Source organism: Somniosus microcephalus, chromosome 3 (genome assembly GCF_052327205.1).
Source record: "Somniosus microcephalus isolate GS21.2 chromosome 3, FLI_Smic_1.0, whole genome shotgun sequence".
NCBI lineage: Eukaryota > Metazoa > Chordata > Chondrichthyes > Squaliformes > Somniosidae > Somniosus > Somniosus microcephalus.
In genome coordinates this window covers 178222286-178236686 of record NC_140989.1, presented here as the reverse complement: position 1 = coordinate 178236686, position 14401 = coordinate 178222286, and the positions used below count along the sequence as shown (strand labels likewise).

Sequence of the window (14401 nt, the reverse complement as noted above, 5' to 3'; positions counted from 1 at the left end):
TGAGAGCACCTTGCTGCACAGCGGGGGGCCATGGGGACCCGTATCTGCACTGGCAGTCCTACTCAGAAGGACTTCCATGAAGGTCTGGTTTCTCTGTTCAATAGATGACCATTGCTCCTCAAGAGATGTCATTCTATTATGAACACTCACCATGTTTTCTGCACTCTGGCGACTTATCACCTCCATGGAGGTTGCCATCCTTTCCATGGTGATGCGTTCATGCGCCAATGACTCCACAAAGGCTCTAATCATGTTCGCTATGGACTCCACCATTTGCTCCACACTCACATCGACCCTGGAGACAAAACCTGCCAGAGACTCCTGCATCTGTTCCTGGAGTTCCAGCCCCGCTGATCTTATGGATGGACCCAGAGGCAGAGGGTCAACATGTTGTTGAGCCGAGCTGGCAGAGTCCTGCACCCTCCGACTAGCACTCTCTACTGCTATCCCTGTCTCCACAATCTGCTGATGCTCACTTGTGAGCTGTGATACACCAGGTGACAACACTACTCTATGTCCCGAAGGTCCCACCGAGGTGTGAGTGTCTGCGCTGGTGCTGGGTGCGCTGAATTCTGCTGACGCTGCGCCCTCAGAGGTTGCAGCTTCCTCTGAGGAGTCTGGATGCTCAGGCTGTTCCTCCTAGCTAGTGGGGATGGCTGCTTGCAATGGTCCTGTGGGGGAGTAAAGGAAAGAGTCAGAGATGTGATGCCAAGGTTACATGCACATTGCATATTGCATTTAATCATAAGTCCATTTGTTACAGCTTCAGAATCATTATCAGCGACTCATGCAATGTCAATGAGATGGAAAACTATTCTGTCACCAGCTTGCTGTGATGCACCCGTCTGTCCCTCCCCCACTTGCGCATCTTCCTCCACTCCTACGATCTCCAGGACCACCTCCTCCCAGGCGGTGAGGTGGGCTAGTGAGGGTGGCCCTCCTCCTGTCCTCGCTCTTTCTTGCTTATTGTGAGCTCTCTTTTCCTGCAATGAGGGAGACAAGTGGCGGTTGAGTGAGAATGAAGGAGTGAGTGTAGAGATTGCATAGCATAGATACTTAGAAGGAGACAAAGATGGAGTGAGGTGGCAAGACCAAGGGCCCTCCCTGTGTGTCGTCAGTTGTTTTCATAGCATCACAGTGATAGGGAGTGTGAGGGCTGCATAGCCGAATAGTTATGTGAATGTGACCATAGAGAGAAAGGGAATGGATAAGGGTGCATGGATTTCAGTGTCAAGTGGGATGTGGAGGAAGAGATTGCTAAAGCTGAGTGCTGGTGAGGAGAGGCAATGGGGATCAGATTGAGGGTGATGGGAAATTCATACTCACTTTTCTAGTGCGCAGAAAGTCATGAAATCTCTTCCTGCACTGAATCCAGGTTCTGCGGGTTACTGATAATGAGTTGACCTTCTCTGCCACCTGGATCCTTAGTCTGCTGGGGAGGCTTCTTCCTCCCTGAAGAAGGGAAGAGCACCTCTTTATGAGCTCTTGCTCCCTCAACTAAAGCTTGCAGGGCAACGTCATTAAACCTGGGAGCAGACCTAGGTCTCTGGCTGGTCATTCTGCCTCCAGGTCCCTCTAGCATGAAAGGGCAAAAGTTTGGCAGTGTGCAGAAGAAGCGAGGCTTGTTGCAGACCTTAAATGCAGCAGCAATGATGGCGTCATCGGAGGGGACTTTCAGTCATGAAAAATCCCTTTGCAAAGGCTTCCCACATGTTGGAAATCAATTGGCCAATTGAGTTAAAATTGCATCAATCTCCCACATCCATCTAGATTTGTGTGGGAAACACAAAATTCGGATAACATGACAACAGCCTGCACCTGAGCTAAAATCCCCCCCAATGTCTTTCCTCACACTAATGAGTTTTAAAAAAACAAGCAAGTGGAATTTTGAAGCCAAACAAAGCTTTGAAGGAAATGGACAGGGAGAGGAAGAAGGAAACATGTTGAGTGTGTGGAGGCCTCTGGCTTCTCACCTGCTATCCTTGAAAGAAGTGAGGGGAAGTGGATTGAAGGCTAAGGAAGAGGGGAGTGACAGTGGAGTGAGGGGAAAAGGTGCCAACAGGGGTTGAATGGGTAGCTCGAATGATAACAAGTTCGGGTAGCAATGGAAGTGACTGGGATAACAACTGAAATGAGAAGGTTGTCAGAAGAGGACGGGGTAGTGGGAAGATGAAGGAAAGTGGACAAAATCAGAGCAAGGAGGAAGGACAAGTGATGGGCAGGGGATGGCAATGGAACCACTGGGGCTGCATGTCACATTTCCCCCACAACCTCCACTGGAGAATTGCAGGCTGCAGCCCTCAGTGGCTCATTTCTCTGCTACACCACCTACCACCTGCCACCCATAAGGAAGAAGAGACAGAAAACCAGAAGACAGAAGAGAAAGAACAGTTAGGAAGAGAAAGCAAAAGAGAATGTGAGCAACAGAAGCTTAAAATTAGCGACAGAGAAATAGCAACAGAAAGACAACAGAGACAGGTAGGAAAGAGACCAAATTCTCCGACTTACCATGTGTAATGCCATGAAGGATCCATTAATATATATACATGCACATACACAGAATTCATTGTGACACTATTCCATCAGTAGACTCCTGGCAGTAACATATGTTAATCACTTAAAGATCCCCTACAGTCAAGCACATCCATGGAGCCAATAAGTTGTCCCATTGCCAGTAGATCTGGTCACCAGTGCACGAGTCTCAGGAGAGATGCACCAGGATCACCCCACCCCACCCCACCCACCTCCACCCACCCCACCCCACCCCCAATTTTTTTTAATATGCATTTAGGATTCTTTTTGTTGTAATCCCACTACCATACATTATGATGATTTTTGTGGTGACTTTTTGTGTGGTTTTAAAATTTTGTATTGAATACACGCAATTTCATAATACAGTTGGAGCACTATTTTAATTAAGCATTAGCAAATAAAATCAGCTGCCATTTAAAAAAATTAGAACAGGTTTAAATTGTTTGGTTAGGTAATTGAAATATGAATATAAATATGTGTATACAAATTGTACAATATTTAGTGATACTAACGTGTATAAAATGGGCCAGAAATTAGGATCGGGGGCTTGCCGTGCGTGCAAGCCCCCGATGTGCACTCACCCGGCGCGCCAACATCTGAAGCCTGGGCCTGCTTGGAATCCTTGTCACTGGCCCGGTTCAGATGTCGGCGCGCTGTGCTTGCCTGATCCAGCGGCGTAGTTAGTGCGATGTGCCGGCTGGGATCAGGTGAGCACTGTGCAGCCAATTAGGGGAGGGGAAACTTCATTCATGAGTTTGATAGTAAGAACTGTCAAACTCATGAAAAGTACGGGCGGCCAAAAGACTAGTTTAACTTTAAATAAAATCTTAAAAAACATCCCAATAATTAAATAAACTATAAATAACTTTAAAAAACTATTTTAAACAATTAATCAAAGTTTTGAAAAAAATAATTTTTTAAGAAATCGGGTCTAAAAATAAACTTACCTTACTGTAAAGTCCTTAAAAACAATAAAGCTGCGGAAAAAATGTTATAATTTTAAATAATAGACCACTTACCTTAAAGAATCAAGTCCTTACGCCTCCTTTTTATATGTCTAAAAAGTTCAGGCCCTTACACACGGGCAAACCTGTCAAAAAGAAGGAAGTTCAACGCGTGCGCGCAGAGCCCTGCGCGCACGCGTTGGACCTCGGAACCCCTTGGAGGAAATGCCGGTTTCCCGCGCATGCGCTGTGCATGCTGAAATCCGGCAGTTCCAACAGGCCCACGCGTGAGTACCCTGTCCGTACTCACGCGTTGGGACCGGAATTACTGGCCCAATATGTACATTCTTTTCTATATAAAGTTACATTTTTAGAACTACAAGTTTGGAAAATAACTCATTGTTTTCCTTAGCTACTGTAGCCACCAGCAATTACAATGTGATCTTTTTAACACAAATGTTCTGCAATTTTTAACCAAAAAAAACCTAAGAATGCAACTAAGTAGCACAGTAAAATAGGCACAGAAAGCAGAGTCTGGCACTTTGCCTCCAATTTCCATCCTTCCCTCACCTTCACATGGTCCATCTCTGACTCTTCCCTTCCCTTCCTCGACTTCTCCGTCTCCATCTCTGGGGATAGGTTATCGACCAATATTCACTACAAGCCCACTGACTCCCACAGCTACCTGGACTACACTTCCTCCCACCCCACCTCCTGTAAGGACTCTATTCCATTCTCCCAGTTTCTCCAACTCCGCCGTATCTGCTCTGACGATGCCACCTTCCACACCAGTGCTTCCGACATGTCTTCCTTTTTCCACAACCGAGGAAATCCCCTCTACTGTGGTTGACACGGCCCTCGACCGTGTCCGTTCTATCTCCCGCACTTCTGCCCTCACCCCTGCCCCTCCCTCCAGGAACCAGGATAGGGTTCCCCTTGTCCTCACCTTTCACCCCACCAGCCTCCACATTCAACGGATCATCCTCCGCCATTTCCGCTACCTCCAAAGTGATCCCACCACCAAACGCATCTTCCCTTCCCCTCCCCTCCCCTTTCAGCATTCCATAGGGACCGCTCCCTCCGAGACACCCTAGTCCACTCCTCTATCACCCCCAACAGCCCTTCCCCTTGCACCTTCCCGTTCAAGCGCAGGAGATGTAACACCTGCCCCTATACCTCCCCCCTCCCCACTGTCCAGGGCCCCAAACACCCCTTCCAGGTGAAACAGCGATTTACTTGTACTTCTTGCAATCTAGTATACTGTATTCGCTGCTCACGATGCGGTCTCCTCTACATTGGGGAGACCAAATGCAGATTGGGTGAACGCTTTGCGGAACACCTCCGTTCAGTCCATAAGGGTGACCCCGAGCTTCCGGTCGCCTGTCATTTTAATTCACCGCTCCATTCCCACTCTGACCTCACCGTCCTCGGCCTCTTGTATTGTTCCACGGAAGCTCAATGTAAACTCGAGGAACAGCACCTCATCTTCCGATTAGGCACTCTGCAGCCATCCGGACTCAATATCGAGTTCAACAATTTCAGATCATAACCTCAGCCCCTATTACATTTTTACTTATATTTTTTTTCCACCCCTTTGTTTTGGGTCTTCCCTTCCCCCCCACCTTCCTTTTTTTCCTCTCTCCCACATGGCAGCAGTCTCCCATTCTGTCAGAACATTTCACACCTAATCTGAGCCGTCTTTTGTCTCCACTGTCCCATTACCATCTCGTCTGGTTTTGAATACCTCTTAATGTCGCTTTACTTCTTTTGTTCGATCGCAGCCCTGCCTTCGATCTATTTTATTTCCTTCCCAGTTTTGAAAAAGGGTTCACCTGAAACGTCGACTCTTAATTTCTCTCCACGGATGTTACCTGGCCTGCTGAGTTTTTCCAGCATTTTCTGTTGTTATTTCTGGCAAAAAAGTGTTCCAATTGCATAAGCTTCCCGGAATAAATTAAGTGCGGTGTCAAATTTAATTAACAAACTGAACGCCCCCAATGCACTTTGTAAACCTACCTAACCTCAAGTTAGGGGATTCTCCCGTCCACAATTTCTAAACAGTTTTTGTTGAAAGTTGGGAAAGTGCTCTACCCACCCCTATATCCAGGCATGCTCTCTCCTGGGTCGGACTGGTGCAATTCCAACCAGGCCATATCGATCCGTGGGATGCTTGGTCGAACTACAGCTCTCCAAACCGGTAACTGTCGTGTGAATACCGGGGCTGCAGAATTTGGCCTGCAAACTTATTAATCAAATCAGTCACATGACTCTTAAATGTAAATAATCAACAGGTTAAGTATTTTACACAGGAATCCAGACATGTTTATGCTGTATACTGGCGGTGCCCCGGTGACTACATAAGGAAGCACAAGTTATTGACATTGTGGCAAATATGACTCAAGTGAAAATTATTAAGTGGCTGACGGAAGGTTATTATTGTCGGAAGATGTTTGTTGAGCAGACAAGTTTTCTGGTTGCATATTTAAATTATACATTATTACAGGGTTGGTGTTACTATCTGCAATGTTTGAAGTGTGACAATCCAATACTGTATACTTAAACTGCCTCTACTGATTTATAGGGTTACCAGAGTTCAGTGATTCGTCAGATTCCTGCAGTAATTGCATAGGTTGATATTTGAGTCCAAGCTCTCTATTTCAGTGTACAATAACTCGAGCTCATCTTTTGTCAAACAAGAATGATCAGTCACGTCGGATCATTTAGATACATCGTACACTGGGAATGTAATTGATTTGTATAATTTTACCACATTTTATTTGCAGTCGACAGCGCACGCAGTGTTTCCATAGGACTGGTGTCCATTTAGCAGAAATAGTAGAAATTACTGGGGGGAAATAAAGGTTTTAATGTAGATTAGTAAACTAATAACAACAGATCACAAGGAAAATGAAACGGGTACCGCAGTGTTAAACGCTGAATTGCGAATATCTGTCGATTGTATGTCTGCAGAAATATCTATATATAAAAGCAAAGTATGAAGTGATTTAGTAAGCACACAATGCTGTGTAAGCAAAGTATCTGAAACTTGCAAATACAGACACTTGTTTTCATTTTGCCGAGTTCGCTGACACAAAGGTACCGTGGAAAAACTCTTACAAGCAATCTCTTTAAAAAATCAGTTATCTGAAAAACGAACATTTCCCAAATTTGTTACAGTCCGCCTCTGTACATTTTAACATTCCAAACAGCTGAACCACCCCCAGCTAGAAAATGCCTCCAGTCAACCCACAACCTATTTAATCATTGCCTCATACTCGGAGAATAAAAAAAACGTTTTATTCGATTTGCTTTACTTTTATTTAAAGTTTTCAGACAAATGGATAACTAAATGAATTTTATTTCGGTAGTCCAAGAGCTGCTTTCGGACTAAAATTTCACTCATTCAGTTTGCACCGCTGACCTGCAAAATCCAGAGACAAGTCCAAGTTATAAGCAATTAGGAAATTGTTGCGGATTTGGTGCGCTGCGAATAATGTATTTTTGTCTAAATCAGAAATCCAGTACAACCCCACTGATCAGAGCAAACAACTTACCGATCAGTATAAGTCAAGGATATGATTCTCCTTGTTTCGGTTACTTCTCTGTACGAAATTGCCAAAGCAAATTCAGCAAAAGTTGTATTTGTCAGTTGAGTCGTGCACTTATTTTAAAACAGTTTGGACGTTTTGTTTAAACAAAATCAGACAATGTTTCATAACAAAGAAAAAGTGTTACATCAACAAACGCCGCAGGAAAAAAAATAGGCTATGAATTGTGATGTGGAGATTTAGGACACTGAACCTTATACAGCAGTAGCACTCTCATTTATTTCAAAGTCTGCCGAAATCCATTTGCGCTACTAAAACATCGAGGTTTCATTATGGACAGGAACATACCGTAATAAAATTGTATTTTGTTAGAAATGTAAATATGTATATTCAAATTAAAGCTAGCGTTGTTAGACAGAGGCAGAGGGAATGCGGGAAGATAGATCCCTTGGCAGGTGTGGATGCCAAAGAATACATAATAGAAAACACATTACATCAGTGGATTCGATCTGCCCTGGACAGTCCCCACCCAAACACTCAGTTATATTATGTTTGTTTCTGGGTATTTTTTCCTGATCGCTCGGGGAGAGAGAAAACACAGCCTTTCCTTCTCAAGTTCTAAATGGATAACATTCCAGCGTTCTGACGCCGAAGCAAACGTGCCCCTTCTTTCCTCTCAGCGCGGTGTGAACTCATCAACCAAACGGATGCTTTACACAAAAAACTTCCAAAACATCACTGGCTGTATCAATGTCACAAAGGTAGAGATGGAATTGCAATGATACAGACACACACGCTGTCGTGACACGTCATTGCACTTTTATTGATACTAGGGAGGCAAGTAATTGGCTACACAATTAAAACACAATTTTATTCAACCCTATTCTAAAATAATTGTATTCCCTCGTTTCTAACCAGATTATGAACTTTGAAACAATAACGGAAAGATGTGCATTGCCGTGTTAGTAAGCAGCAGGTTGTCAAGGGTAGAGCTGGTAAAAACTACACGTTTACAAATTGTGCGATTATAAGCTTTCTATTGTCAATAAACCCATCGCAGAAAGATTTGAAACAGTCAAACTTTATTTGACAATTTCACACGACAATATGGAAACTTAAATGGTCACTGTGCAAAACATTAGATTACACGCGAACTTCAAATTTTACTTTGGTGCTCAACTATTCAAACTTTTTTTTAACTTTAATAAATTACCATTTAAATAAAATGTTTACCACCGGGACACAACGTGTCACTGAGACGTTTTTGGAGTTGGGATCAGGTTGCATTTCTTATAAATGAAGTCTAGAATTAATTTTATCCCCGGCAATAAAAATAAACCCAATATTTTTCCTGTGTTGCTTTCCATGGGAACAGTTTATTGAGTGTAGATTTGAAACATACAAAGCTTAAGAGTTCTTTCTTTACCCGGGTTCTGTTTCCGCGTGTGCAGGCATGCATTCATTAACGCAATTCCTCCACATTTCAACATCAACTCGGAGAAGAAATCCACTAGCTGCATAAGGGAGAGAGAAAAAAACTCATGAATATTTAGGCTCCCTCGCTACCTTCCACCCAAAGAAATAGGTATTTAGCAGCAACACAGTCCAGCTTATATGCATATGAATACGCTGTTGTGCGGGACACAAAGGCGAGAAAAAGCAAGTAGAAAGTGGAATACAAACCCGCATCTCTCGAGGGGGGGGGAGCAGTAATTCATCTCGCGCTTGCCAGATATTGGTGCGCTGCGCTGCGCCGCTTTTTTTTGCAAGCCCGTCTCTGGAGTCCGGTCGCCCAGCCCACTCGGCGCGCACGCGCGGAATCTCGCCCGCTTCCCCGCGCACGCTGGCCGCGCCCTGGCCCGCCAGGCACCACGTGGCTGCGCGGAATTCCACCCGCACGACCCACCGATCGGTGAGGGGGAGAAAAAAGTCGCGCACGCGCGTTCGAAGTAGCGCCTCGCACGGACACACACTCTGTGGCGTCCTCTTCACCGCGCGCAGCCGCACTTTCCGAGTGGTGTGGGCTTTTTTCTGGCTCGTTCGCGCGAGCGAGCGAACGCGCATGTGTAGGTGCACGCGCGGCGCGGGGAGGGGAGTGGGAGGCGGGGTTTGGCTCGCTCGCGCAAGCGCGCGTCACGTGACGGGTGATTTTTTTTTCCCCCCCCTCTGTGTGTCTCGGGAGGCTGTGACGGTGATCGAGGGTTGAGAGCTCGAGCTAGCAGCAGCAGCAGGGAAAAAAACGGACAGCAGCCGTTGGTGCGAGAGCTGGAGTGTTGTCAGTGTGGAGGCGCCGCGCCGCGCAGCTCACCTCAGCCCACAACACAAACTCTCAGCATTCACACGCACAAAAAAGGAGGAAACCCCCCCGGGGGGAAGCTTCCAGTTTTTTTTTAAAAGAAAAAGAAACAACAAACAACCAAAAAAAAGAGACAACCCAACAAGAAAAGGACAAGCATTTGGGATCAAGAGAAAGACAAGGGAGAGAGAGAGACTCTTCTACGCCAGAACTTTCTAAGCTCTTATTTTTTTGGTGTGTGTTTTTTTTGGGGAGGGGGAAGTTTGTTGGAATATGGTTGGGGAAATGGAAAATAAGGAACGACCAAAACCGACCCCAGACTATCTCATGCAACTGATGAACGACAAGAAGCTGATGAGCAGCCTGCCCAACTTCTGCGGCATTTTCAACCATTTGGAGCGGTTACTGGACGAAGGTATGTGGGGTGGCGAGGCGAGGGGAGGGTGACATTCCTGCACACTCATGTCAACACATATTAAAGGGTAAGTGCAAATCTGAATGGCACCTTCTGTGCATCGTGCACACACTCGAAGGATATACATTCGGTTAGATTGCATTAGTCCACAGGGAGAGGGGCGGGGAAGAGCATATCGAGACTTCCCCACACCCTCCTGTATAAACACAGGGAACTCGGGAAACATTTGCAAAGATGTGTTTTTATTTTCTGCCCAGTGCTTAAGGGCCGGTCTGGTGCAGTTTGGTGACTCTTGACATTCCTACATAGAGTATTTGAAAGGTGAAGTGAGGTGTGTAAGCATGCATTTTGGTGTCCTGTCTGGCTTATTCTTTTTTGGGTGGGGAGAGAATGTAAACATAAAAGGGGCAATAATGGACCCTGCAAAGCGCCGAGATAAATGCACGGAGGACTGGCAGCACAAAAAGCCCTGCAAGGGACATTACCTGCAACACGCCGATTCGTGACTCATTTGTGTTCTGGTGGAAATCTAGGTATCAAGACATCGTGCAATGCTAATTTAGGAGGGTCTTGCTTCAGTACCGGATGCACTAGCGACTTGTTTGTTCTCCCCCTCCTGCTTGGAGTAATAATGGGATTTTTTCCTTTCAGTTGATGGGGTTGCATGCGGTGCTCACTTGGTTTAAAGTATTGTGAGGCGCAGTGATTTCAGCAGTGGCGGATTTCTGTAGCCGGGGTTTAAAGCGGGCAGAGAGAGAGAGTGGGAACATAGATTGAGGAGGATGCAGCCGGGACGAGGAGAGCACGGGAGAAATGGGGAGGTGGGGACGAGAGAGGAGGGCAAATAATTTGGAGTGGGGACTGACATTTTAAGGGGAATGGGCACCGATTTGATGGGGAAAGAGACGGTGGTGAAAAGTGAAGGAAGGGAATTGAACAATAGAGCTGGCTGATGCCAGCCGTACTGCACTGTACAAACAGTGGACGATTTGTTCAGTATCGAAGTGCCAAGAAACTTCGAGCAGCATTCCAGCTTCAGCGACATATGTAACTAACGTCTTAAATTCTAGTCTCATGTATATGGCGTGCATTAACAAGTCAGACACAGTTTGAATATTTTCATTAGACCTGTATAAGCAAAATATTATTGAGATTATTTCTCGGCTTCTGGTGGCATTTTGATATAATTTTATGGGCATATTTTGGGTGCATTTAACCCTGGGTCACATAATGGATATTGCGTCAAAATATGCCAAATTGAGCAGAATAGGGAATAGCAGCGAGAACATGAACAGGAAATAATTGTGATGAGGGAAAGCATCAAAGTGCCTAGGGTGAAAGAAGATTGATTGTACTTCTGGTTCGATCGCGGATTTATATCGCTGCTATCTTATCCCTACAGTGGCACAGTAGTCTGATTTTAGGCGAATGTTTTCGTTGGTAGGGCTTCTGCGTATTTTAAAGAGGAAACGACAGCTGAGGAGTTAAACTGAACTTTGAATGGAGTTTCAGTGGAACAGTTCAGATTCATTCTTGCGAAAAGAGAACCAGACGGAATTAGAATGGGGAAGGGAGAGTAAAAAAAATGTAAGCGGGACTCGGCATTGACCGGTCAAGCGGTTGGTTCACATTTCACGCCGATTTTACTGCAATGTTACTACGATATATAGTTAAAAAAAACACACGGAACAGATGGTGTGGGGGAAGTTAATGAGGAAGTGATTGTGTCCACATTGAGCTGTGTGGTATTCTTTATAAATTAGAGGCAACTACATAAATCCACGAACTTTCTTGGTAAACAGCATTTTCAGAGACCGCACCACCTAATTACAAAAACAGTTACTATGCGACCCGCAACGAAAATCATTAGAAGTAATGCGTCATTACTCTCATCTCTTTGCACAGAGTCGGGCGTCAGAAAAGATGGCCTGTAATCTTTGCAAATGGTTGCAGGATCCTTTTGTAACGTGTTAATAAATCCTTTACTGTAATCCATCCGTTTGGAATCCTGTACAGAGTTTTCTCGCACCGTATCTGTTCATGCTTGTAATTCCGCAATGACTGAGCCAAGCAGCTAGGTTAGGCTTTGAGAGTATTTCCCTTTTTCAGCAAGGGAAAGATGCACTAAAGTGGAGAGGAAATGCCTGTAGAATTAAATCGTTGCTTCTGCTTTAGCTTTGCACGGCTAGGAGCCAGGTCACATTCTGGAATCTAACGAGATGTTGCATAAATCTGTCAAACTTAGTAAAAGTTCCATGTTCGAACGCTAGGGTGTGCCAAATCTTTCCTTGAGAAATCATCGAGGTTTTTTTAAAACCAAAGCGCTCGCTTGTTTTTTCTGTTACTTTCTTGAGAAACCTTAATAATTTTAATATGCGCTCTACAGCAAAGGTGACTGACAGCTTTACTTAGTGTTCTGATCGATGTTAGGCGGCTTTACACTCACGATAACCATTTGCTCCAAGTGCTGATTGCGATTCCTATATTCATACCCGTTCTGCAAACGAGTCTTTATTTCACAAATCAAAATATTTTGATTTCCTAAACAGTAAACGATACGTTAATGACTTGGTTTAATTGGAAGGGAAATATTATGAGTAACTTCAATTTACTATCTTTCTTGTTTTTTTAGTTAGTATAAATTCGATGCTAAAAGGTGATAAAATTACTTGATTCACATCTTTGAAAAACGAATCAAAATAACAAGGACAACATCAGTAAACAATATAAAAACAATTATTTTGCTCTTGCATGTTATTACATCAAAAGGATACATCACAATTCATATTAATTTTCGTAGAGGCAGTTAGAAACATGCAAACCAATGAATCACAATGCTGTATCAGATGTGTGTTTTAATAGAACAATATGGCAGGTTCCATAATTCAGAGAAAGCATTATGACTTGAATTCTTGGACCTTGAACACATTTGTATCTGGAGTGTGCTGCATACAGACACTATTGTTAATCAGTGTCTATTATGACCATATCTTTGAATTTAATTTACAAAGGATGGTCTTCCAGTAGTTACACTATAACATTGAACTCACAAATAGTTCAGAGCTAAACTTTGCCTAGGCAGCCATCTGTGCCTGTCTGGTTAAAGGACTCCCTTCCCATATCTTCCTGAAATTCCTCTTGGTGGACTGATTGAAAGACATATTTTTATTAATGATATGTATGCAGATGCTTTCAAATTAGAACTTTTTTGCCAGGAGGATTGGGAAAGTGAACCCTTTCAAATAAAAACTACTTTCTTATTGTAGCTGTTGAATTGTCATTTAAAAAAAGGCATTCTGTGAGCTTTGCTTCACTGAACATTTTTGTTTAGAAAAGCATACACCAAGGTTGAATTATAATTTTACAGTAAAATGTTAAGGATATATAACAGACAGGATAATCAGTAGGAAGTACACTTTTATCGCAGTGCAGCAAACATCGGGAAGAGGGGCTTTCCGGAGTGTGAGATTCAGTATGTTTCCTGGAATTGTAAGATCCCATGTCCAATTTATATGATACACAAGGACAGTTTCTGTTACTGAGTGCATGTAATAAGCAACTACTTTGATACACCCATATCATTTCTTCATTGCTCTATATTTAGTAAGAGAGGGGTTTAATTTAACAGGCTTTAGTGACAGACTTTTTTTAATAGTTACTGTTCCAATTTGTTCTAGTAGTCACAGTATAAAAGCCTAGTACATGATTAGTTTATGAGTACATTAGTTATTATACTGGGCAGCAAAATATAAATTGCCAGTGTCTATGTAAAGTGATTATGTTTTGTTGAAGATTGGCTTAATTTAGATCTTTTATCCCTCGCCCTTGTGCTTACCAACCTACTTTGGCTCCTGGTCCCCAATTTTAAAAATTCTCATTCTCATTTTCAAATCACTCCATGGTTTCGCTCCTCCCTCCCTAGCTCTGTAACCTCCTCCAGCCCTACAACCCTCCAAGAACTCTGCGATCCTCCAATTCTGGCCTCTTGTGCATCCCTGATTTCCTTTGCTCCACTGTTGGTGGCCATGCCTTCCACTGTCTAGGCCCTAAGTTCTGCAGTTGAAGTCCCTCCCTAAACCTTTCAGCTCCACCACCTCTCTCTCCTCCTTTAAGACACTCTTTAAAACATATCTCTTTGACCAAGTTTTTGGTCACCTTTCCTAATGTCTCCTCCTTTGGCTCGGTATCAATTGTTTTTGTCTGCTTACTTGTCTGTGAAGCGCCTTGGGACGTTTTACTATGTTAAAGGCATTATATAAATACAAGTTGTTGCTTTTATCCATTTTCTGTTTTCTTACTCCTTACTAAAGTTTAGTATTGAGACAGAAAGGAAAAGGATGGTATGATTGACATGGCTGTCCTGTATGATAGTGCAGTTATAGATCGGTAGGTAAAGTATTAATTCACAGCTGACAGTATATTGTTTAGATTGCCTGGCTGTGATATATTTATAATGTGTCTAGGAGGTCTTGAGCACTTTGTAAATTCAGTTTACATTGCACTCCATGTGGTGTCAAACCCAGCAGCGTGGCAGGCAAGATGGACCTGTAGGTCTTTTCCTGTCCGTCATTTTAATGGGTTCGTATAAACGGCCTCCTCAGGGTGTCTGTCACTGCTTCCCTCAGGTCAGTTCAGGATCTGCCTTTGGAGTTGTACTGTAACTTTT

General features: G+C 43.8%; 1 protein-coding gene and 1 long non-coding RNA gene across 14 annotated transcripts in view; one reads left to right on the top strand and one right to left on the bottom strand.

Moving 5' to 3' along the window:
• Positions 1-715: 715 nt before the first annotated feature.
• On the bottom strand, positions 716-9105 carry LOC147121603 (uncharacterized). Of its 2 annotated transcripts, none has more exons than XR_015077579.1 (3): positions 8708-9105; positions 7031-8538; positions 716-983 (listed from the first exon to the last, which is right to left on the bottom strand). It is a non-coding gene; the product is annotated as an uncharacterized LOC147121603 (long non-coding RNA). The 2 variants fall into 2 exon arrangements; XR_015077578.1 differs by having other exon boundaries at positions 8451-8538; positions 8708-9095.
• A 79-nt stretch (positions 9106-9184) lies between these two features.
• The window catches only part of qkib (QKI, KH domain containing, RNA binding b), a 736031-nt gene continuing 730814 nt past the window's right edge, over positions 9185-14401 (top strand). For 3 of the 12 annotated variants that reach the window (XM_085981974.1, XM_085981979.1, XM_085981973.1), the window contains exon 1: positions 9198-9735. In XM_085981974.1, the coding sequence (XP_085838100.1) occupies positions 9594-9735 (142 nt within the window). In that variant the 5' untranslated portion in view covers positions 9198-9593. Of the gene's footprint in view, positions 9736-14401 lie in introns of all 12 variants that reach the window. The other 9 variants (XM_085981981.1, XM_085981978.1, XM_085981975.1 and 6 more) reach the window with 7 other exon arrangements.